The 22,699-nt window shown below is 43.0% G+C and overlaps 1 protein-coding gene across 1 annotated transcript in view; it reads right to left on the bottom strand.

Moving 5' to 3' along the window:
- Nucleotides 1-414: 414 nt before the first annotated feature.
- LOC131882507 (uncharacterized) overlaps nucleotides 415-22,699 on the bottom strand; it is a 34,507-nt gene continuing 12,222 nt past the window's right edge. Inside the window, exons 2-5 of the mRNA XM_059229661.1 lie at nucleotides 22,297-22,442; nucleotides 6,139-6,214; nucleotides 5,149-5,498; nucleotides 415-831 (exon numbers count right to left, since the gene is read on the bottom strand). Coding sequence (XP_059085644.1) covers nucleotides 415-831; nucleotides 5,149-5,498; nucleotides 6,139-6,181 — 810 coding nt within the window. The 5' untranslated portion in view covers nucleotides 6,182-6,214; nucleotides 22,297-22,442. The remainder of the gene's footprint in view (nucleotides 832-5,148; nucleotides 5,499-6,138; nucleotides 6,215-22,296; nucleotides 22,443-22,699) is intronic.

Consider the following 22,699-nt stretch of genomic DNA (forward strand, 5'->3'; position numbering starts at 1 on the left):
TCCTGTTTCTAAAAAAAACTTTTACTCATCGGCAACGTTTCAAAAAGTTACTTTAAACTTACAAATGAAAGACAATCACGACCCATATGGAATTTTGACAATAAATTCGGTCTGCTTCTGAACTAGGCCGTTGGAAATCTACACGTTTCTTGATAAAAAATGGCGAGACTTTTCGAAAACATGGTTTTATCTTTAAATCAAAAACAAGGTGCAGAATGATCGAGTACCCAATGTAACTCCGTCTTGTTTGAAGGCTGCTAGTTATAAGTTTTTCAACTTTGGGGCTCGTTTTCTTTGAGAGCATCATGAGACCTTCGATCTCAATCAGGGGTCGTCTTTTGTCTAGTTTACTGTGCATTACTGAGATCATATGTGTGAACTGTTTGCTAACAATTTTTATTTTTAAATGTATGTTCAAGGGGTGTCTTCAGACAGCCAGTCGTCAACATCAGCAAATTGGAGCCCCTTGAGGAACCAGGACGCTCCTGGTACAAAAATCGTATTTTTATCCCCTTTGCCATCTGCAAAATCTTGCAGGTTGGTAATTTTGGCAACCGAAGAGTTCTTTTGGACGTAATATGGTTCCTGTCCAATCATCACAATTGCAGTGAATCGGACATTCCTTTCCTTTGTTGGGAGATAATGAGCGCTGCTCTCCAGGATGGTTATATCTCCCGATTTTAATTCCACAACGATCAAACTTGGGTCTGGTTCAAATGGTGATTTCCTTCCTCCACCAATAAGCACCTTGATTTTTTCATCTTGGATCACTGACCAAATGGATGCTCCAATCAAATATTTGTTTGGGATGACTTGTACAGTTTTGGACTCCTGGAATTGATTCATTCGAAATTGTTTTAGATCATCAATTCAATGCAATGCTTAAAAGCGCAGATTGTCAATGATCCGTTACATCAAATTGATAAAGTAGAACACAATTAATAATTACCAGTTTTATTGAACCAAGGATGTGTCTATTGAAAGCTTTCAAGAAGTATTGAGTTATAAGGGAAATTAGAGTAATGAACAGTGTAAGAAAGTACACATAAAATTTATTGAAATCACAACAAAAATCGTATCTATTCATGATATCAATCCCCACTAAAGGTTAGTCATATTTCGGGCAAACTAGGGCAAACAATTGCAATTTTGGGCCTTTTCCTTGGCGGAGCACTCCGTGGCCAAGCTCTTGCTTGCCAAAAAAGCAATGCCAGGACAAATGAGGGTATTTTTTTTTAAATCAGGACATCATCAATGAGACTAAAGACGTTCTTTAATGTACGGTGTACGCCTGTCCACGTAGAAAGGACGCAAAGACAGCCAAAAAATAGGTGAGCTCATTTTCGCACCTTAAGGGCTGACCGCATTCCTAAACCTAATAACTAGGGCCGGCCAAAACTAGGATTCTGCAAATTGTGCAAATTTTGCTAAAAACTTGCACATCCGAGATTTATCTGCAAGCTTATTGCATCTGCAAGTTTTGCAAGTTTAAGAGCAACACTTAACTTTTTCAGCAATTTATTGTGCAATTTTAGCCATTTCAACAATTTTTAATATTTCAATATTTCATCAATATTTGCAAATAGTTTTCATAAATTCTGGTCAATTTTAGAAAAAATGTGATATGTTACAATTTTTCGATTTTGTTTTCCAATTTTTTTTGACGCAAAGTACATGCAGCTATGAAATAGATCCCACACATAGTACCAATCACCTGCTTACTTCTTCCATCCTATTTAAATAGGTCTTTCATCATTGCAATTTTTTAAGATTCTAAATTTCAAATGTTGGAACTCAAGTTCGTCTGAGTAATGATGTTTTCTAAAAATCAGACAAATCTTGACAAGGGGTTTTGATGTATGGGGTATATGGCCAAGAGGTGTAAGGTAAGTTTGGGAAGAGTTGACTTACGATTACATTCAAGACACTTGAAAACTTAATTTTCTTAACAAAATTGTTCAGCTATACATTTGCCACGCTCTGACATTATTGCTTTTCTGTTGTTGAGCTGAGATTGATCTTTTTCACATAACATTAAGAATGAGGAAGATACTGATAGGGATAGCAGGATCAAAGTTCTCTGCTGGTAGATGTTATGATATTATTTTCCTTTTCCTTCACGTGCTGCTTGATATGGAAGAAAACATAGCACTTAAACCCCCCAGAACGTGATGGTGACACAGTCCTGGAAACTTTATTTGCAAATTATTGTGCAAATTCGGTTGATTTTTATGCAAATTGGCTGTCAATAAAGACCATGTTAATCTGCAAGTTTTGGCCAGCCCTACTAATAACACCCCACCCCCTTCCTTAACCCGTTTAGCAACCCCCTCCCCCTAACCCTAGTCCTACCTTTCCCTTTCCCTTCCCCCTCTCTCTCCCTCTCCCACTTCCCTCCTTTTCCCTCAAATATCAAATCCACTCCCATTCCTACAAAAACCCTTCTCCGTGTTGTTCCTTGTCCAAGTCCTAATCCAAAAATTATCTCCTATTCAAATGTAGCTGGCCAACAAATTCTCCAAAATTAACCTTACCCATAAGCTCATGCTTTGCCTCCAGTAGAACATAACTTTGTTAATAAGCATCGTTTTTACGGTTGGAGAGGTTGGACCAAGATCTTGTGAACTTGGTCCGTCAAAAGAGGGGCCCGTAAAGGGTTTATATTTGAACGTGCATTGTCTGATTTCTAAAAAAGGCAACACAAAAGTTAAGATCTAAGAAGAACTAGCCGTTGAGAGAGAGATTTCATTCATCTCTTATAACAGAAACCTGGGTTCCATTAGGGGTCTTAGATGAAGAACAAACCATAATTGGCTTCAAATTATTTCGTTGTGATAGGGTACGTCCCTATAAACCCATTTTCCCCCATGGGGGTGTTTGCGTATGTTAGGAATGACTTGCACTTTAGTCATGATCAACCTTATATTCAAGGATTAGCCAGATCAGCCAATTCTAATTCGTTGGCCGATCAAATAATGTATATAAATTATAAATAAAAGTCAAGTAAAATAAGTAATCTTCTCGTCTTGAACTGCTGTGATTCCAATCCCGGTAGCGGTAAGGAAGTCCGCAAAAAGAAAAAAAATGTCGAATGGAGAAGTAAAGGTCTTGATTTGTCAATTGTCACTAGTGATGGGATCAAATAAATTTGGTTGCCGAAAAACATGGAAAGTGAAGCACCGACAGATTACATTCCTACTTACAATGTTAAGCCTAAGTAAAAAAAACGGTTGGACGAAAGGAAAATCAGGGTTACTTTTTGAGGCTAATCAACGGGTTTCGGCCATTCCGCCAGTCATGCCACATGGCATTGCGAATGTAAATTGGCAGCCCTAGTTTCAACCTCCCGTAATAATTAATTTGGTCCCCATCAGTAATTGTCACAATGTACAATGTCACAATTGCACAATGTACCGGCCCTTATTGTTCAGTAAACGCGTTCTTGTCAGCTTTCAAATTCAAAGGAAAAAAGTAGAATCGGTCAGTTTGCTCGAAAGTGTTCTTTGTAGGAATTTAAACATTTTTGACCAACGTGAGTGTGAGGCTAGTCCAGATGGGTATATTACCATTTCGAAATCGACATTTCAGTCGTTCGAAAAGCCGGAGGAGTTTGCGATCCCGCACAATGTCTTCCAGCATGTTGGTGTTGCCACCAGAGAGAATAGCGTTCTGGATTTGGTCTTTTCCAATGACCCTGATCTGATCCAGTATGTCCACGTGACACCTAGTAATCTGTCAGATCATCATGTTCTTGAGATAGGGTCGACCATAACTCGAAAGCCTACGTGCTCTAGAGTAAAACCGGTCAAAAAGGTCGGTTTATCAGTTTAAAGATGAACATTGGCTGTTGATTATAGAAAGATTAGAAGAACTGGACCTGGTTTCAATTCTGAAACAGGAATCGTCCATAGATGCAGCCATTGACAAATTAGTTTCAGTTTTTAAGGAAGTTTGCTCCAGTCTAGCAATCTCTGAATGTGTTCCGAAAGTTAGTACACGGACAAAAATTCCAAAATATTGGAGGCCTTTGTTCAAAAAGAGTTGCAAATTCGCAAAAAGGCTTTTGAGCACTTCAATCTAGTAATTGCGGCTAATCTCAAAAAAGTTGGACGCAATAGACATGTTGTATAATGGGGTTGTCAGGACGTACCCTATCACACTAACTAAGTTGAAATCCACTATGGTTAATTCTTAGTCTAAGACCCCTGACCTATGCCAAGTTTCTCTTACGGAAATGAATGAAATATCTTTCAAAGCCAGTTCTTCTAGAATCTTCACTTTCGCGCTGTCGTTTATAGAAATTAGACAATGTACGTTCAAATATAGTCCGTTTACGAGCCTGTCTTTTAACAGACCTAGTTCAAAAGATTTTGGACCATCCTCTCCAACCGTGAAAAGCCCACCTATCAACATGGTCATCCTCTGCAGAAGCAAAACAAGGATTAATATGGAAGATTGGAATTGAGGGATGGGATGGGCAGCTAGCTACATTTAAATGGGAAGGTGCATTAAAATTACATTCTATTTTTGGCTTGGTTTTTCCTTTTTTGTTTGAATCATGTCTCATATGAGGAATATTTCGTAAATGAGGATTGAGAAAGACTTCATGAGTTTCAATCGTGTAGTTCCTACAACGGTTGAGGAGCAGCTTGGTTAGCCTTTGCAGTTAAAAATCCGAGCAAGTTCTGGGATATCTCTATTGCATTAAAATTCAGATGGAACCAAAATGCTTTTAATAACAAATTGTAAGCTAGTATTACTTTGTTTGACGTTTGCTTGAGTATTTCAAATCATATCTATAAACCCTCTCTCATTTTAAAAACCGACCTGCAATGAAGTATCACAGCCCTGAGTCCTGTGTTTTAAAGCTCTTACCTTAGAGTCAGGAGCTTTGACGTTAACCGATATGAACATATACTCGCCAAAGTGGTGAGAACTCCTAGATACTCATTCTAAGCAACGTCTAAGCCTCAACTAGGGAGTACGATGTTATAAAAACTCGCCTCTGGTTTGCAAGCTAACGGAATCAGCACATTAAAATCTCGATACTCTCAGAAGAAACCTTTCCCATCACCAACTTCTGGGGTCTTATCGATTCAAACATCCTGTTATCCTGACAAAAAATTCAAAAAATAAAACAAAGCTTACGTTTCTGTTCACGTCGAGCATGAAAATACTCAGTGTCTGGTTTGCAATAGATTCTTTAGTCTCAAAGTCATAACGGGTTGCTCCAACGGCAATGATGTAATCATTATGAACTCTTCCGAAGGCTGCACCCATTAATCCGTAACCGTTCTTTACCCATATGGGTTCAACAGAAGGAAGAAAGTTTTCTCCATCAAATAAGACTGTATGACGTTTTTTATAATCATACAACCATATCCTGCCGTCACTCAAACGGATCGCATTACTTAGCGGTAACATCTTCAGATCTGAGGGGCATGGCACTTCCTTCCAGTTTAATGTGCCCTTTTCGATCTCCATGGTCAACATAAAATCTGCAAATGAAAGTTTGTGACGCACTGTAGTGGTAACATATTTCCACACTTTTTCCTGCAGACTTTTTTTTGTATGGCTGATAGCACTATGAGCGAGCCCCCCAAAAGTGGCTAGAAGAGGGGAAAAAGTGAGAAATAGCAAATAAACCCATTCTGTGACCTAAAACATTATTTGCTAATTTTTTGTGCCCCTACTTGCGTTACTTGTCAATGGACTTGAAAACGATGCCCTTTTTCTTTACCTGAGAGAAGGGTTTGAATTGGAGATACTCTCAGTAGATTATGAATGTGAACGCTTGTCTGGTGAACCAATGAAATTTTAGCGGGAAACAACTACCATTTTTACGCAATATGCATACATGCACATCATGTTTTACTTGATTAGAGGCATCCTCGGGCATTTATTTGCAATTACATTATCCAAATTTCCGCTCAAAGCTCCCTCCATTTCGGCATCCTTATTCCCAACTTCTCAGAGGGAAGATGGTAGTACGTGCTTAGGAAATTTCAAGTACCTTTACGGGACTAGACTTGCTTCTTTTTGATTAATCTTAATGATTCAGTTTTATTCCCTTTTCAGAATTTTCAAGTCAAAGTATTCATGAGATAACAGGCCTTTACATAACTGTTTGCACTTTACCTCTTGGTTTTTCAACCAACTGTGATTGATATTCATAACCCATTACAAAAAGTTTTCCTCTCAATTTGGACACAGCCTGCAAAAGGAAATGAAAGTTTTGTCAAAAGCAAAATTTGATGTGTGAGATGGCAACCCTCTTCGTTACCTTGGTTGACTTTTTCTTATAACAGATGAATGAATGACTTATTTATTTCTGGTCGCAGGTACACGAGGTATACAGTTTTAAATTTGTATGGTTCCTATTGATCGACCTTACGGATTTTTATATTCCACGTCACATGAAGATATGTTTCACAATGTCTTTGTTGCTTCTTTGGATTCATTTTGTTATTACTGAGTAGATAAGTCCCAGGTCTTAATTATACTTTTCACTTTAGCTTTGTTTTCTTCCTCCCTGATGTGCACAGGCAGTCTTTCCCAAATTTCAACAATTCTGGTAATGATTAACTTCTTGGTTGCTTGGGGAGGGTAAGCTCTTGACGATCTTTGGTGATTGCTCTTTTCACTCACATGAACTTCAATTCGTCCGGTTGTAAGTGGATGATTTAACCAGTCTCTTCCACGATGCCAATGCAACAGAGCTATCGCACGCATTGCAATAACGTCTCTAGAAACCTGGTTTGTTTTCTGTAGAAGCTCTTTATATTCCACCCTCTCCAACTCGTCCTCGCCCCTCACACTCCGAGATTGCGTCATGAGGTTTGACAAGTATGCATAGGCCTCAAGGTCGAGCCCGACGAGGTGCAGATGGGCGTCCTTGAGGCATGCCTCTCCACCGACCTGGTTTCTGTAGTACGCGCCACATCCACCGTCGTCGACACCCTAGCCCAACTTGAGGCCCACTTCCTCACCTGCTACCCTCTCTTTACAAGGAGATGGGAACTCCTCAGTCGCCTTTCTCCGACTACATGGCTGAAATTGGCCGGCAGGCAGACGAGGCCAACATCAACCAATAACAGGGGAGGATCTGTGGGTTTTCTTCCATTTACTTGGCTGTCAAGCGGAGACAAAATTGTTTGTTGAAATACTTTTTTTGCGGACTTCCTTACCGCTACCAGGATTGGAATCCCAGCCGTTCAAGACGAGAAGATTATTCATTTTATTTGACATTTATTTATATATATTATTTGATAGACCAACGAATTGGAGTTGGCTGAGCTGGCTAATCCTTGAATATAAGGTTGATTCGGAATTTCAGGCAAAAACTTTTCCAAGTCTGACTTAAATCCTGCTACTGGATCAATACCTATATAAGCCCTACGAATATTTGAGGGCAGCAAATTGAACAATTAAGGACCCCGAGAAAGAAGAAATTTTCATCAGAAACTGAGATGTCACCCCATCAGGGCCAGGGGAGCTCGAGAGTCTCAAGTCCCTGATGGCCTCTAAAGCATCCTAATCTGTGACTACAAGATCATCTAAATGCTCAAATTGACTAACCTTCCAGTCCCAACAAACTCATCAATGGAGCAATGGACTGTTGCTCCTAAACTCAGTGGAGTTGAAAACATACTAGAGAACTGATCTCCAAGCATTTTAGCCATAATATCTACATTGCTAATGGCTTCCCCATCAACCTCAAAAGGCCCAACGGAGTGTTTCATTTTTCTCTTAGAGTTCGCATAAGAGAAAAAAGCCTTCGGATTCGACCTGACCTCCTGAACCACCTTACTCTCAGTTTTGTAACTGGTCATTTTCGATGGGGGCCTTAATCTTACCCTGAACTACGTCCAACTTTTTTTGGAGACTAGCCGCAATTACTTGATTCGAAGTGCTCCTCAGCCTTTTTGCTAGTTGTTTTTTTGTGTTGTTGCGGACTTCCTTACCGCTACCGGGATTGGAATCCCAGCAGTTCAAGACGAGAAGATTATTCATTTTACTTGACTTTTATTTATTATATTTATTTGATCGACCAACGAATTAGAATTGGCTGATCTGGCTAATCCTTGAATATAAGGTTGATCCGGAATTTTAGTCAAAAACTTGTCCAAATCTGACTTAAATCCTGCTATTGGATCAACGCCTACATAAGCCCTACGAATATTTGAGGGCAGCAAATTGAACAATGAAGGAGCCCGAGAAAGAAGAGAGTTGGACTTCATTGTTTTAACTAGACTGGATTCTCGAGGGCTTGAAGGTGTTCTCAAAACGCCACGTTAAGCCTCTACGGTCACTACAATTGACCCTAAATCCTGGGTTGGGACAAAGCTCATGAATGCTTTTGAAAACGTACAATATCAGATACCTTTCGTACCTTCTCTGAGTACTGTACAATCCCAACCTTTCTAACCTCTCCCAGTACGAGAGCTCTCTCATACTGGGAGAGGTTAGAAAGGTTGGGATTGTACAGTACTCAGAGACTACTTTGCAACTCTTTTTAGTCTTCCTATATTTTGGATTTTTTGTCCGGGTACCATCTTTCGGAACACATTCAGAGATGGCTAGACTGGAGCAAACTTCTTTAAAAACTGAAACTAATTTATCAATGGCTGAATCTATGGACAATTCCTGTTTCAGAATTGAAACCAGATCCAGGTCCTCTAATCTTTTTATAATCAACGGCCAATGTTCATCTTTGAACTTGAACTTAGCCAGACCGACCTTTTTGACCGGTTTTCCTCTAAAGCACGCCGGCTTTTGAGTAATGGTCGACCCTATCTCAAGAAACATGATGATCTGACAGATTACTAGGTGTAACATGGACATACTGGATCAGATCAGGGTCATTGGAAAAGACCAAATTGAGAACGCTATTCTCCCTAGTGGCTACACCAACATCCTGGGAGAAATTGCGCAAGATCGCAAAATCTTACAGCTTTTTAAACGACTGAGATGTCAATTTCGAAATGGGAATTTACCCATCAGGACTAACCTCCTACTCTACAACGCTAGCCGGATAATTAAAGTCCCCTACAAAGAAAGAGGATTTGTAACTACTGCCTGAAGGTAAGCTATCAACCTTTTTCCGGTGGACATGCAGATGTTACTTCAGGTGTTCAAATCAACCAGAGGGGGCAATAATAGAAACTCATCACTGTCAAGATAGGTTCACATCTGGAAGAGGAGGAAGTTGTTCAGGGAATTGGTACTTGATTTAGTGGAAACATACGATCACCTAATGAAAGTCAATTAACAAAGCATGGGATCCAGAATGTGGCCAAAAAGGTTTTCAGAAACTAATAAACAGAAAAGTAATCAAAATGGAACAGTAAAAGGAGATTCTTCTCTTAAAATCATCGACGTTGAATATATCCGAGAACGTCTCCGAAAGTTACGGAATACACAAAATAGCTCGGGATTTTTTCCAACTCATTGCATATTTAGGAGACCTCAGAGAACAATGACAACAACCCCGTCTCATCTCAGTGATTTTCTAGCCAATGTTGGTGTGAAAAGATGGCCATACAAACCACGCATACCCAAGGAAAACCCTGATGTTCAGCTTTCCAGTGATATAAATTGCAAAATCCTGCAACATGGGTCCATATGCGTAATTTTCAAAATTCGAAATCAGGATAATTTCCAAGAACTTCGGACATATTTTTAGACTTTTATCTTCTAGTTCAAAAAGCTTTTCAAGATTCATTCACACATGGTAAAAAAATTCATACATGGTAAAATAAATGGTATGTGGAGCTTTCAATATCTTATAAAGTATTGGCCAACTGGAACTCAAAAAAATATCACAATTACGTAAAGATTATGTTGGCTTTATAAAATCGCCTGTTCTTATTTCAAAGTGATGTAAATAGTCACCCAGGATTGTCTGGTTTAACCACGGTTGTTATATAGGGGATGTTATTCTCGCCTCCCCCCCTCAAAATGTAAGCAATAATAAGCGCTAGCTCCGGGAGGCACATAGCTATGTACTATGTGTATTAGGAAGTTATTGATATCTGATCCTTTTTTAAGATTTAAAGAAAAACTTAGGCAATTCAAAGCAAAATGCATTTACAAAACATTTTGAACGTTGCGCTTATTCATTAGGGGTAATATTGTTTCATGTTTTGTGTTTAAAATTTCTATCATGAGGATTTTAAGCCGTTTGTAAATAGGAGAAAAAAATCAACAAATGTCAAATCTCATTTGTTAATGAGTTCGAACTTTTACTCGGTTTTATCTCAAGAAATTTTGAAAATGATGCTAATATATAGGATGATTAATAGGTGCTAATGAAAACTTGTTTGTTAACAACTGCTTCTTTTAAACATAAGATTAGTGGAAAAGAGAGTTATTTTTGTCATCAGCATAATGAAGCTGTAATGTACTTTGAATATGGAATAAGGAGCTGGTGTAGCCGAGTGGTCAAAGAGACAGCTTGAAGAAGTCAAGACTATTCTCCCTAAGTGTCGTGGGTTCAAACGTCAGCCCCGGATGAAACCCTTTCTTCATCAGTTCAGTCCCGTCTTTTGTTGAGAGCAACGCACAATTTGTTGCGTCTGATCTTGACAGAACGGCCGGTCTGATTGTGTTGTGTTAAGTTGTGTAAGTGGTCGCGTGGCTGCTTAAGGTGCAACACACTTGTTCTTCAGCTTTCTCTTCTTCCTGTCACTAGTGGTTTAGTCTTTTATTATCTTTTATCTATCTATTATCTTTTATTATCTTTTTATATCTTTTATTTTCTGTTCATGTCGTATTTCTTTTTTTTCGTCTGTCAATATTTTCATCCCATTTCTAGGTTATTTCATGTATTTTTGATTCAAAGAGTATTTCATTATTTGATTTTTGGTCTCTTCATTTCCTGTAATTGGAAATGTAGTTGATTTTTCTTGTGGACTTCTATATGTTGATTTTCTTGTTGTCTTCTATCTGTTTGGTTTATCATTTTCAAAACAAAAATAGGTTCTAAAACCTTCTTTTGTTCTCCTCCATTCCATTGACTTGTGGCGGACGCAAGGTCCGCCATCTATAAGAGTCTTGAGATGGTAGTTGACTGATTTATTGCCAAGGGTTCCTAGCTATATATACCTATCACAGAGAACACTTATGAGCGAGCACAAGCTTGCCACACTACTTCCCCCCCAAACGCAAAGGAAGCGGGCCGGGTGCGACATGGCCGGGAAGCGGTGACATGGCCGATATGCCGAAGGGTGTTTGATCTTTCTCTTTTGTCGATTTCGAAATGGGAATATACCTATCTGGACTAACCTCCCACTCTACAACTAGCCGGAAAATTGAAGTCCCCTTCAAAGAAAATCTTTGAGCAAACTGACTGATCCAACTCAATTCCTATGAATTAGAGAGCGGACAAGAACGAGCTTACTAAACAAGAGGGGGGCCTATATATTGTCACAATGGACAGATCAAGACCTTGGAGGTAACAAACTAACACCTCTACTTCTCCATTCGACATTTTTACATGACTGATGCGCAAGTCATTTCTATCATATAGACATACGCCCCCGTGCGGAAAAATGGGATAGTCAGGGCGTACTCTATCACATCGAACTAAATTGAAACCAGCCATTGCTACCTCTTCATCTAAGACCCCTGGTCGAAGCCAGGTTTCTGTCATGGAAATGAAGGAGACTTGCCTATCTAAACCTAGTTCCTCAAGAACCTTGATCTTTGTGCTGTCTTTTTTGGAAATAAGACAATGCACGTTCAAATAAAGCCCTTTTATGGGCAGATAGCCCTTTAATGGACTAGAGCTATCAAATCTTTGACTAGGCTCTCGACCTTAAAAAATCCTGTTTTTGCACAAAACTAATCTTAGGTGGAGGATAGGAGAACCTTTGAGAAGAGGGTAAAAGGGGAGGAGAAGAGGGAGGAACTCTGGCCGCCACCTGAGCATACGATCTAAAAGATGCGTGGGGCTCATGGCGACCAGAGGGGGGCTTAGGGCTACAAAGTTTGGGCAGAAGAGAGGTTAAAGGTATTGCGGGTGAGGTTGTAGGAGAGGGAGGGGAACAAGAGGGGGGAATTAGGGAAGGAGAGAGGAAAGGGGTGGGGTAAGTCTGTTGAGATACTTGACAATGAGGTTGAGACAACTGCTGTCTCTTCCTCCTCGTGCCCCTGAGTTGGGCCTTTGTGCATTTGAAATTGAGGCATACCTTGTGCCTCAAAGATCTCATGCACATAAATGGGTGGAAAAAGCTACACCCTTGCTTGGTACAGCCCTTCTCATTGAATTTGAGAAAGCCAAGCTCTCTAAGTTTGGGACACCATTCTGGGTGAGCCAGTTTACACCCTTTCCCTGCCTTTTTGCAACTCTGTCGTTTATGGACATCTCAAATTTCGAGAGCATTCTCTAATATGCTCTTTCTGACCTCTGTGACCTCTTTGACTACAAGGGGCATTTCTGTCAAATCAAGAGTGTCAGTGCCTGTGTCCCTTTTGCCTACACTTGACTGGTTTATCCCACAGTCAAGTAGTGGCTGGGTGTGACCAACCCAAGCTATTAAAGCTTCCATAATGAAAGGCTTATTGATAGAGGACGGAATTTTCCCATCCAAAACTAGCTCAAGACAGTTCCTAGCCCCTTCAGAAAGTCCCTTCACCAAAGATTCCATGGTTATTGAAAGCAAGGCTATTTAAGGGATCCTAATTGAAAATACTTGAGACCTGAACAAAACATGGATAAATATTCTGGAGGCTTCCTTCAGTTTCAAGATAAAAACCGTTAGAAATGAGCCAGAGGAAAATAAAAGATGAAAAAGTAGAGGAAGAAGAAGAAGAAGGAGAAGACAGAGCCAAGAGAGCCAAAGGGAGAAACCACCGCGTGTGAATGAGAACCAGCTGTAGAGCAGGTAAACAACACACGTGCTAGGTGGAAACCAAGGAGGAACGTACTCCCTGGGGACAGACAAAAAGAAGAGAATGGGTGATTTCGCTAGGTTAGGGCTACCAAGAGAGGAGAAGAGATAAGAGTCAGTCGACTACGATGACCTACTCTTGGCTGACCTGCTAGCTAGCCTCAGCCAACATACACCAACTCGACTTCAGGAACAAGCTAACATCAATGGTAAGGAATAGAACAAAAGAAGGTTCTTGAACCCAATTTTGTATTAAAAATAGGAAACATAACTGATTGTAAACAACAAGAAAAATCGACTGCATTTACAAGTACATGAAATGAACAGACTAAACAATAAAAACAAATTGAACTACTCCTTAAGCTAAAAATACATGAAATAACCTAGAATTGGGATAAAAAATATTGACAGACGAAAAAAAAGAAATACGACATGAACATAAGATAAAAGATATAAGATTAAACTACTAGAGATAGGAAGAAATGAAAGCTAAAGGACCGAAGTATCTTACCTTAAGCAGCCACGCAACCACTTGCACAACACAACACACTCAGATAGGCCGTTTGAAAAGATCAGGAACAACAAAATGTTGCGACTGCTCTCAACAAAAGATGGAACTGAACTGAAAAGGGTTACTTTCGGCGCCGGGGTTTGAACCCGCGACACCTAGGGAGAGGCTTATTGCCTTGTTAGCGCTGCCCCTTAGACCGCTTGGCTACACCAGCTCCTTAAGCCTAAGAAACCAACAATTGCCACGCTGAGCGACGCCGGCGACGCCTTTGAGGCCATCACCACAGAGGCCACCCCTGCCCCAGTTGTGTGTGGCTGTGGGTCACAGCGGCACACCCAAGGCCCGTTGTGTCCTTTCCGGGATATAAAATGTTTCAACTTCAAAAGGGTGGGACTCCCATCCTTGGTCTGCTGTTTCCGGCGCTCTGACTCGCAAATGCCCAGCAGGTCGCTCGACCACAACAGGTCATTTCGTGGGCGTGCCAGCTCTTCACCTGGGCGCCCCTATTACCCCAACCAAGACCGGCAACTCCTTCACCCCGCACCGTAATCCCTCAGGAGGCTGTTCCCGTCGACGTCATACTGCAACTCTCCAAGGTCAACTTGATTGCTGCAAACGGCTCTCTTATTGCTAACCTAGGTGAGCTCAACCTGGAAATGTCCGTCCCTTCCGGTCCAGTGCCGTCTGTGGACACAATCATCTCCATCATCCCCGGACCAGCCCTGGTTGGGTGTCTTGACCTGAAAGCCTTAGCGTTTCTCCCCCAGGAGTTCCGAGCCGCCCACCAGTGTCCCACCACCACTGACCCTGCGACCTTCTACTGCGAGATAATTGCAACTATAGCTCGTCTTAAGGCGCCCTCTTTGGGCTCAGTTGGAGTGGAGGAGCACAACCCTACCAACCTGAAGGGGTGGCCTGACCTCAATTGCGCTGAGAAGAAGCTCTCCGCCACCAGGGAGAAGGCTGTTGTGGATGCCTACACCCGTCTCAAGGCCGAGCCCAAACTGGCGGGCATGATCCACGCCGAGGCGGAACTTAGTATGATGGGCTTCGCGCTTGGGGAGGTGGTGGGTGGGCAATCTCAAGAAAGGTGGCCCCTGAATATCCACATGAAAAGCTAGAACAATTTTTTGAACCCTTCACTGTCTTGCTCCTCTTCTGTAAAGCCTCTTTATTTAACAACAGCACGTCAGTTCCCTTTACACTACAAGGAACCAGCCTCCCAGGTCATCTCTGAGCCCATGGACTCAAGGGTCATGGTTGGGGAGACAGATCCGACCCTGTGTGTCTCACTTGCGCACTTTGTCCCCAAACCCAATGGCAAGGTGCGCTTGGTGATTGACTACTGCCGCCTGGACGTCGCCACGACCCGCCCAGTCTACCCCTTCAGCTCTGTGCCGTACCGTATGCGCCAAATTTCACCAGACGCCATGGTCTTTGCCTAGCTTGATGCGGTAGATGGATGCTACCAAGTTCCTCTGTAGGACAAAGCCAGCAAACTTTGGATTTTCCTCCTCCCTGACGGAAAATACCGGACCCAAGTGGCGCCCATGGCCTGGAAGGGGTCCAGAGATGCGTTCATGTTCCGGACGGATTCAGCGATGGCTGAATGTGTAAGGATGGGGTGGATGTCAAAGATCGTGGACGACATGCTCCTGCAGGCGACATCCTACAACGAGCTTCTCATCCGCCTGTGGGTTGTCTTTGACATTTGCTTCAAGGAGGGGATCACGTTTCCCCTTCGCCGGCTTCATTAGCAGATAGTTTCGTGGCTTATCCCCTTGACCGCTTTGCCTTATCCCTTAACCAATCTGAGTTGAGAATTTCGGTGGACACAGAATCTAATTGGTTCTTGGAAGGGGTCAAGCGGACAAGCAGTGAAGCGGATAAGCCACGAAAATAGCAGCTACTGTCTCCACCGCCAGCTTGACGCCTGACCCCGCCAAGGTGGAGGCCATTTCTTCCTTTCCCTCCCCGTCCAACCTCATGGACTTGTGTTTATTCCTTGGTCTTCCCAACTGTAGGATTCCAATCTCTGTCAATGAATGTGTTGGTGATTTGGCATGATCAATGATATAAACAATCAGTGTTGTTCTCTCACGAATCTGTCGATCTCATCCTCAATCTTTGTTATACGGATTAATCTAAGGATATATCGTTCATGCTGATTACATTGGCGGCAGGACGATATCGTGAACCTACTCTCCATCTACCGCCTCATTATTGCTCACCACATTTGGGGTTTTCAAACCAGACGTGGATATCACCCAACGTATAAAGGTCATGCCAATCGAAAGGGGCCACCGTTTTAACGTTCGAAATGAGCAGTGTGAGGGACGAATCTCGAATCTTAAGGGTCAGATCACAAAGAAGGTGAACTTTATTCAGGCCAATAACAAACCGGACGCCAATGAAGATAGACTATGGCAACAATATTCAGACGTCGAGGACTTGGCTGCTAAACTCGCCAATATGTATGAAGACTCATTCTTGAGGCAACGACGGAAGGGGAAGCAATATCTTTCTTACGTGAGAAGGAGAAAGCCGTCACCGAAGTGGATTCAAAGATCTATGTGTGCGGCAACTTATTGATGGCTCGACCTCCACGAACGTCTCCCTCCCATCAATGTCAGGTACCCCTTCGGGGCATACATCCCAACATTCAGGCCAATATCTGACATGAAGCCTACTCCATGCCTATCCTCCGAATCCTCAACCCCAGAAATGCGTGTTTGGCTTCGGCAATTTAAGGCCTACCACTCTGCATCAAACATGGCCTCCATTGGATTAGAGGAACAAAAGGGTATGGCTGTGGCCTGTATGACCCCAGAACTCGCAGTAGCCTTAGAGACAAGTATGTCTGCGGCTACCACCATCTCAGAAGTATACATGGGACTTGGAAATCACTTCCTTGCTCTAAAGCCGCTTTTCTCGCGCCGTTCTAGAACTATTCAAGATGACAAGGGATCTCAGAGCTTCAGGCAGTTCTACGACAAAGTTAGACGGGTGGCGAATGAAGCAGAGCTTAGCAAGCTCACCCCTAATGAGATCATTGTTTTTATCTTGCTGAGTGGATGTAGATCCGACACCTCCCTATTCCTCAAGCTATTGGAGCTCCAAGACCCAACTATCCATGACTTGTTAACAAAGGCCAATGGACATGAAAATGCGACGAGGGAAGCAAGGGCAGGGATCATTTCCGAAGCTACCTTCTCCATTACTAATGAAGACCGGGTAGAGACTGCCGAAGAAATCTTGGCTGCCTGCCATCGCCTGCCAAGGCTGTGGACGCCCTCACCTACGCTCGGTATGTCCATTTCGTGAGAAACCTTGTTTCCGATGCAATAAAATTGGACACCTCCAATACTACTGCCGAGGCCAATCTGTTTGAGAAGAGCCGCCCCTCTGAGGACAGAGGTCGCCCCTCACGTCGGGGGTCCCCAGGAGGACGTTATGATGCATCTAAAAGCCGAAGCCCTTCTTACTCTCGGGTGAAGACGTTAATTGAGTCGTCAGTAACCGGGGTGGAGTCGGATTCAACTTTGAATGTTGTAAAAGTGGCGAGGTCAAAATCTTCAATGGGTTTGATTTCGGTTGAATGTGTGGCTGGGACAACACACTTCCAGTTATCAGCACTACCAGATTCGGGAGCTGCCCGTACAGTGCTTCCAATTGCTTCCAAGCCTACCGGTTGTGTTCTCCAGCCCTAACATACAATCCTTACTGCCGCGAACGGCACAACACTTAAAAACCTTGGCAAATTTGACTTTGTTTGCCGTGCTCCTGGAGGCCCTGAGGCCACCATTTCTGCTGTCGTTTCTCCTGATCTTGCTGGGGTGGCATTGTTAGGCAGAAACGACTTAATAAGTTTAGGCATCCTCCATTGGGATTTTCCAGCAGTTCATCATTTCAATTCTCCAATACACGCGGTAGCAATCCAACCCATGGCCAACCTCAACACTCAACCTGGTTCTGGAGCTGAATTTATTGAAAATAACACAATAACAAACAACTTGCTTCATACTTCAAAGAAGAAGGCAAACATCCCTGATCCAACTACATGTAGGGCCGACACAATGCGAACAATTCGGCGCTTTGAGGATCGACCTGGTGGTGCTGATCCCAGACTCATCAAACTGTTGAGGTCGTCAGGGGACGTGATGGTATCGTCATTAGGTGACGCTGCTGGGGCTATGAAGGGAACTCCAATGAAAATTGAAATAGATTTTAATAAACACGTTAAACCTTGCCATGTCACCACAGCCAGAGCAGTACCCCTCCATTTCGACCAACCTGCAGCCGCTCTTTGTCGGGAACTTGAGGCATCCAATATGATGGTCAGGTGTGATGTACCAACCGATTGGTGCTCCCCGGCACATTTTGTCCCCAAACCCAATGGCAAAGTTCGTCTCGTGATTGATTACAGACAACTCAATAAGGCAACAAAAAGACCTGTGCATCCTTTCTCATCTGTGCCTGACTTGATGCGAGAAATTCTCCCGGAATCTAAATGGTTCGCCAAACTTGACGCTGTGCATGGCTATTACCAAATACCATTGGATAGGGAAAGTTCTCACCTTTGTGCCTTTCTACTACCGAGTGGAAAATGGCGGCCTACTGTTGCCCCGATGGGATGGAAGGGCAGCGGAGACGTGTTTAGCCTGCGTACAGATCTGGCATTCGAGGAGCTGAAACGAAAACGATGGATTGCCAAGATTGTTGATGACATCTGCCTTCAAGCACCAACTGAACAACAGCTATACGACAGGCTTGAGGTTGTCTTGGAAGTTTGTCGGAAACATGGAATTAAGATTTCAGTGGATAAATTTGAGACAGGCCAATCCGTGAAGTTCGCCGGTTTTGTAGTATCGTCCACCGGTCTAAGACCAGACCCTTCCAAAGTGGATGCTCTTAGACTCTTCCCAACACCAAAAAATGTCACAGGGCTGCGGTCCTTCTTGGGTTTAGCCAATCAATTGGGATCATTTCTCCCTGACTGGGCACACTTAACGGTGCGAATGAGGGAACTGTTGAAGAAGACAAGTGCATGGATATGGTTGCCGGCCCATGAGGAGGAGTTTAAAAAAGCGAAAACTGTTCTCTGCTCACCTGCAGTTGTAAAGCCGTTCAACCCACACCTCAAGACAGAACTCTTGACAGATGCATCCAAATTACATGGGATGGGTTATGCCTTGATCCAAAGAGAGACCAATAACCGGCCACGGTTAATCCAATGTGGCTCCTGCTCCCTAACATCGGCTCAGACAAACTATGCAACCATTGAGCTGGAAATGAGCGCTATCTGGTGGGCCATCACAAAGTGTGACTACTATTTACGAGGCATGCCCGAATTTAAGGTTATAACCGACCACCGACCTCTCCTCGGTGTGTTTGAACGACCCCTTGCAGCACTTGCGAATTCTCGACTACAAAGGTTAAGGGAAAATCTCTCCCAGTATAGCTTTGGTGTCGTCTGGTCTGCGGGTAAAAATCACATAATTGCTGACGCCTTGAGCAGAGCCCCCGCCTTTCCTGCTGACCCCGCATTCGACATTTCATTGTGCTCTGTTATCTCAGCTACGGATCCCTCCTTTCACATTATCTCGAATAACACGGATGGCGAGTACTCACAACTGTTGCATTGTGTGATGAATAACCAACGTTTTCCTCAGGCATTGTCCCCATACATTCAAGTCCGGGATGAACTACGCGAGGAGGGGGCCCTTGTCCTAGTGGGTGACCGCATAGTTGTACCTAGCCCTGCTCGCCCAAGAGTATTGGACCTACTACACGCTTCACATTCTGGAGTCACGAAAACGTCGCAACTTGCCAACCAGGTGTTCTATTGGCCGGGTATGATCAATGATGTAAAGCAACGGATCAAGAGTTGCCAAGTATGCATTGCAGCTCTCCCAAGTCAGGAACATGAAACTGTTTTGTCCTCTCCCGCCTCTTACCCAATGGAATCCGTGAGCGTTGACCTCTTTGATCTAAGCGGAAAGATCTTTCTGGTGATGGTGGATCGATACTCAGGGTTACCTTTTGTTACACATCTGGGCTCTTCATCAACTAATATTGTCTGGAGAGCACTCTTGACCTGGTTCTGTGATGTTGGCTTCCCTGGACACCTCAAATCAGATAACGGCCCTCAATTTAGACATCAATTTAAAGCATACTGCAACGAATATGGAATCACCCATGAAACATCGGCCCCATATAATCCCCGTTCCAACGGGTTGGCAGAGGCGGCTGTTAAATCGATCAAAATGTTGCTACAAAAACTTGGTGCAACAGATAACGCTGCCTTTCGGGAAGCACTTCTCCAGTGGAAATGTACCCCCAGGGCAGATGGATTTTCACCAGCCTTTGGTTTCTTTGGCAGGAACCTCAAAAACCGCCTCCCGTCCGCTCTGCCTCTAACATTTGCTTCGAATGAAGAGCACGCAAGTTTTGATGCCACTCGAAGATTAATCAGTGCTAAGAGGGTAAGCGACGCCGGTGGTCATGATATGAGGCCATTAATCCCAGGAGAGACCGTCCACGTTCAAGATCCTGTGGAAAAGTCATGGTCCCCATTTGCTGCCAGAGTGGAATCAAAATCAAAGACAGGGCGTTCGTACTGGATTGTCTCTCAGGATGGTGCGGGACGATATCGACGAATTCGCCGCCACTTACGTCCCACAGATATTACAAACAAAACCAATCTACCTACAACGGCACCAGAAATACCAACCGCTATTGCCGGTCCCCCTCCTCCTCCTCCTACTCGTAGAAGCGACCGCCCCCGGAAAAAGCATGTTCATTTTGCGCTTTAGGAACATAACGGTTTTAGCTCTCACATCACATTGTTTATATTTTATGTGAGGTAAACATTCTTCTGATTATAATGATCTTAATGGGGGAGTTGTAGGATTCCAATCTCTGTCAATGAATGTGTTGGTGATTTGGCATGATCAATGATATAAACAATCAGTGTTGTTCTCTCACGAATCTGTCGATCTCATCCTCAATCTTTGTTATACGGATTAATCTAAGGATATATCGTTATCTGACTCCTACACCAACCAACTGACCTCTTTTCTCCCTGACTTTGCTCATCCCACGGCAAAGATGAGTGAGCTCTTGAAGGCCAAGTTGGCGTGGTTGTGACTGGAGGAACATGAGGAGGAGTTCAAGAAGGCCAAGGCTATCCTCACCTCCAGCCACGTGGTCAAACCGTTTGCCCGACCTGTTGCTCCCGACTGAGCTGATGACCAACACGTCAAACCTGCAGAGCCTCAGGTACGCCTTGGTTTAACAGGAAAGGATAGGCGGCCTTGCTTAATCCAGTGCGAAAGCTGCACTCTGTCTCCTGCTCAGAAGAACTACGGCGTTGTGGAAGTGTAGATTTTTTCTCTGAGGCCACCCTGGATTCATGTTCACAACCGACCACTGGCTTCTCTTGGGAGCGTTCAAGCGCCCCCTTACGGCCATCAACAATCCCTGTTTGCAGCAACTGAGGAATAACTTGTCTCCGTTCAGGTTCTCAATGGTCTGGTTCCCGCGCAATAGACATCTGATCGCCCACTCCCTGAGCCGCCATCCCATCTTTGGTAGCTCCACCATTATAGACCAGGAGTTCACTCTGTGCACTACGACCCTACTCTCTGCGTGATCGCCGCCAACATGGACAATGAGTATTGCTCGCTAGTTTGCGCCCTCAAGGCCGGGGACGACTTGCCCTCCGACCTCTCTGCCGGGCGTCTACAGTGACTTCCGGGTTGAGGTTGAACTCATCCTCATGGGCGAACGTCTTCTTGTGCCCCGCCCACAAATGTAATCAATCCTTCATTCTTGTACTGAACGTAACTGCTATCATTTCCCACTTCTCCGCGAAACCTTCCAATTCTCTTGGCTGATTCAGCCGTGGAATTGCAAAATGCCAATAATGCACTCAACGGTTATTGCCAAGAGAACCGCCTTGAAGTCAATACCATCAAGATATTTTCAAGATATTTATTCAAGATAGTTTCCACGTAGGGCCACAATGGTCTGATTTTATTTATTATGGTTTCACATTGTCCACCCAACTTTCATTCATCTACCATCACGAATGGTTTTATTTGTGAGTCTAAGCCTCACCATTGGTCTACCAAGATTAGTGTCCAAGATTGTTAGGAATCTGATCTTGCCGGAGGTGATCTCTGGACACAAGCTGTCCTACCTGGTCAAGGACTTGCTAACAACTTCTTGTCCATGGACCGACATCCCTTCCGAGTATCGGCGGTCAGGCTCCTTGTCTGTCTCCCAGAAAAATTCAATCAACGACGGGAGAGCGAGATGACAAAAGATCTGTTCAATCTGGTCCATCCTGTTCTCATCAATAACCAAGATTTTCTTCAAATACCTTAACTGAAGAGTGTTTGTAGTCTTTGCTTTTACATTGACATTTTTCTTTTCATAATCTTAACAATGTCTGTATAATGTTTAAATGTCACCTTTTCCCAATATCTTTATGCCCTGACATGAACAAGAGTCGCGAAAAATATATTGATAATATTTCTTTAGCACATGTTTCTTCACCTTCAGAGATAGCTGAGATAAAGCAGCAAAAGGGATCAAATTTGATCTAGAAACCTGGGTGGGATTCCAAGCTAAGAGACAATTTTGAGGCTTTTGATTTCGAAGATTTTGAAGAAATGAAATATTTGAAAACCTTAATAATTGCAGCAAATTTGTGCAAAATTAGTTTGACGTTGTCTTTTCATTTGTCTGTTTTAGCTTTTAAACAGGTTATTGTACTGAGGCTTAAAAAATTTCATGTGAAAAAATATTCTTGCCTTCAGTGATTATTTGGCGCTCAAAGCGGATTTTTTTCTAGCCCTGCTAATGATTTACTGAATTCAAACATACCTTCAAATTAATGCTTTTCGGCTTGATTTTTGCAATGCTGTGCAATTCCTGTTCCTTAGAGTTGAATGTCAATATGCTCTTGCGGTCAAAAAAGAGAAGCTTTGAGCGGTCCACTTGTAATTCTTGCCCTTGGGTATCCTGATTATCTGCAAAAATTTAGAAATCAAAATTACAAGATATCGATATCATCAGAGATCGAAAAAAGCAGCATTTTAGCCAAAGTATTTTTTTACAAATCTGAGAAAATTGCAAAAAAATATTTGAGAAAACCCAAAGCATGTTAAAAGCTTGAAACGAGTTGTAAAGATATGTCAAAAAGGTAAAATGTGCAAACACATGTTGCGATCGTGCAAAAATGCATCAATGGGGGAAAAACGCAAGTTAGTTTCTTCAAATTTTCCTA

The sequence above is a fragment of the Tigriopus californicus genome, chromosome 6, assembly GCF_007210705.1.
Source record: "Tigriopus californicus strain San Diego chromosome 6, Tcal_SD_v2.1, whole genome shotgun sequence".
NCBI classification, from domain to species: domain Eukaryota; kingdom Metazoa; phylum Arthropoda; class Copepoda; order Harpacticoida; family Harpacticidae; genus Tigriopus; species Tigriopus californicus.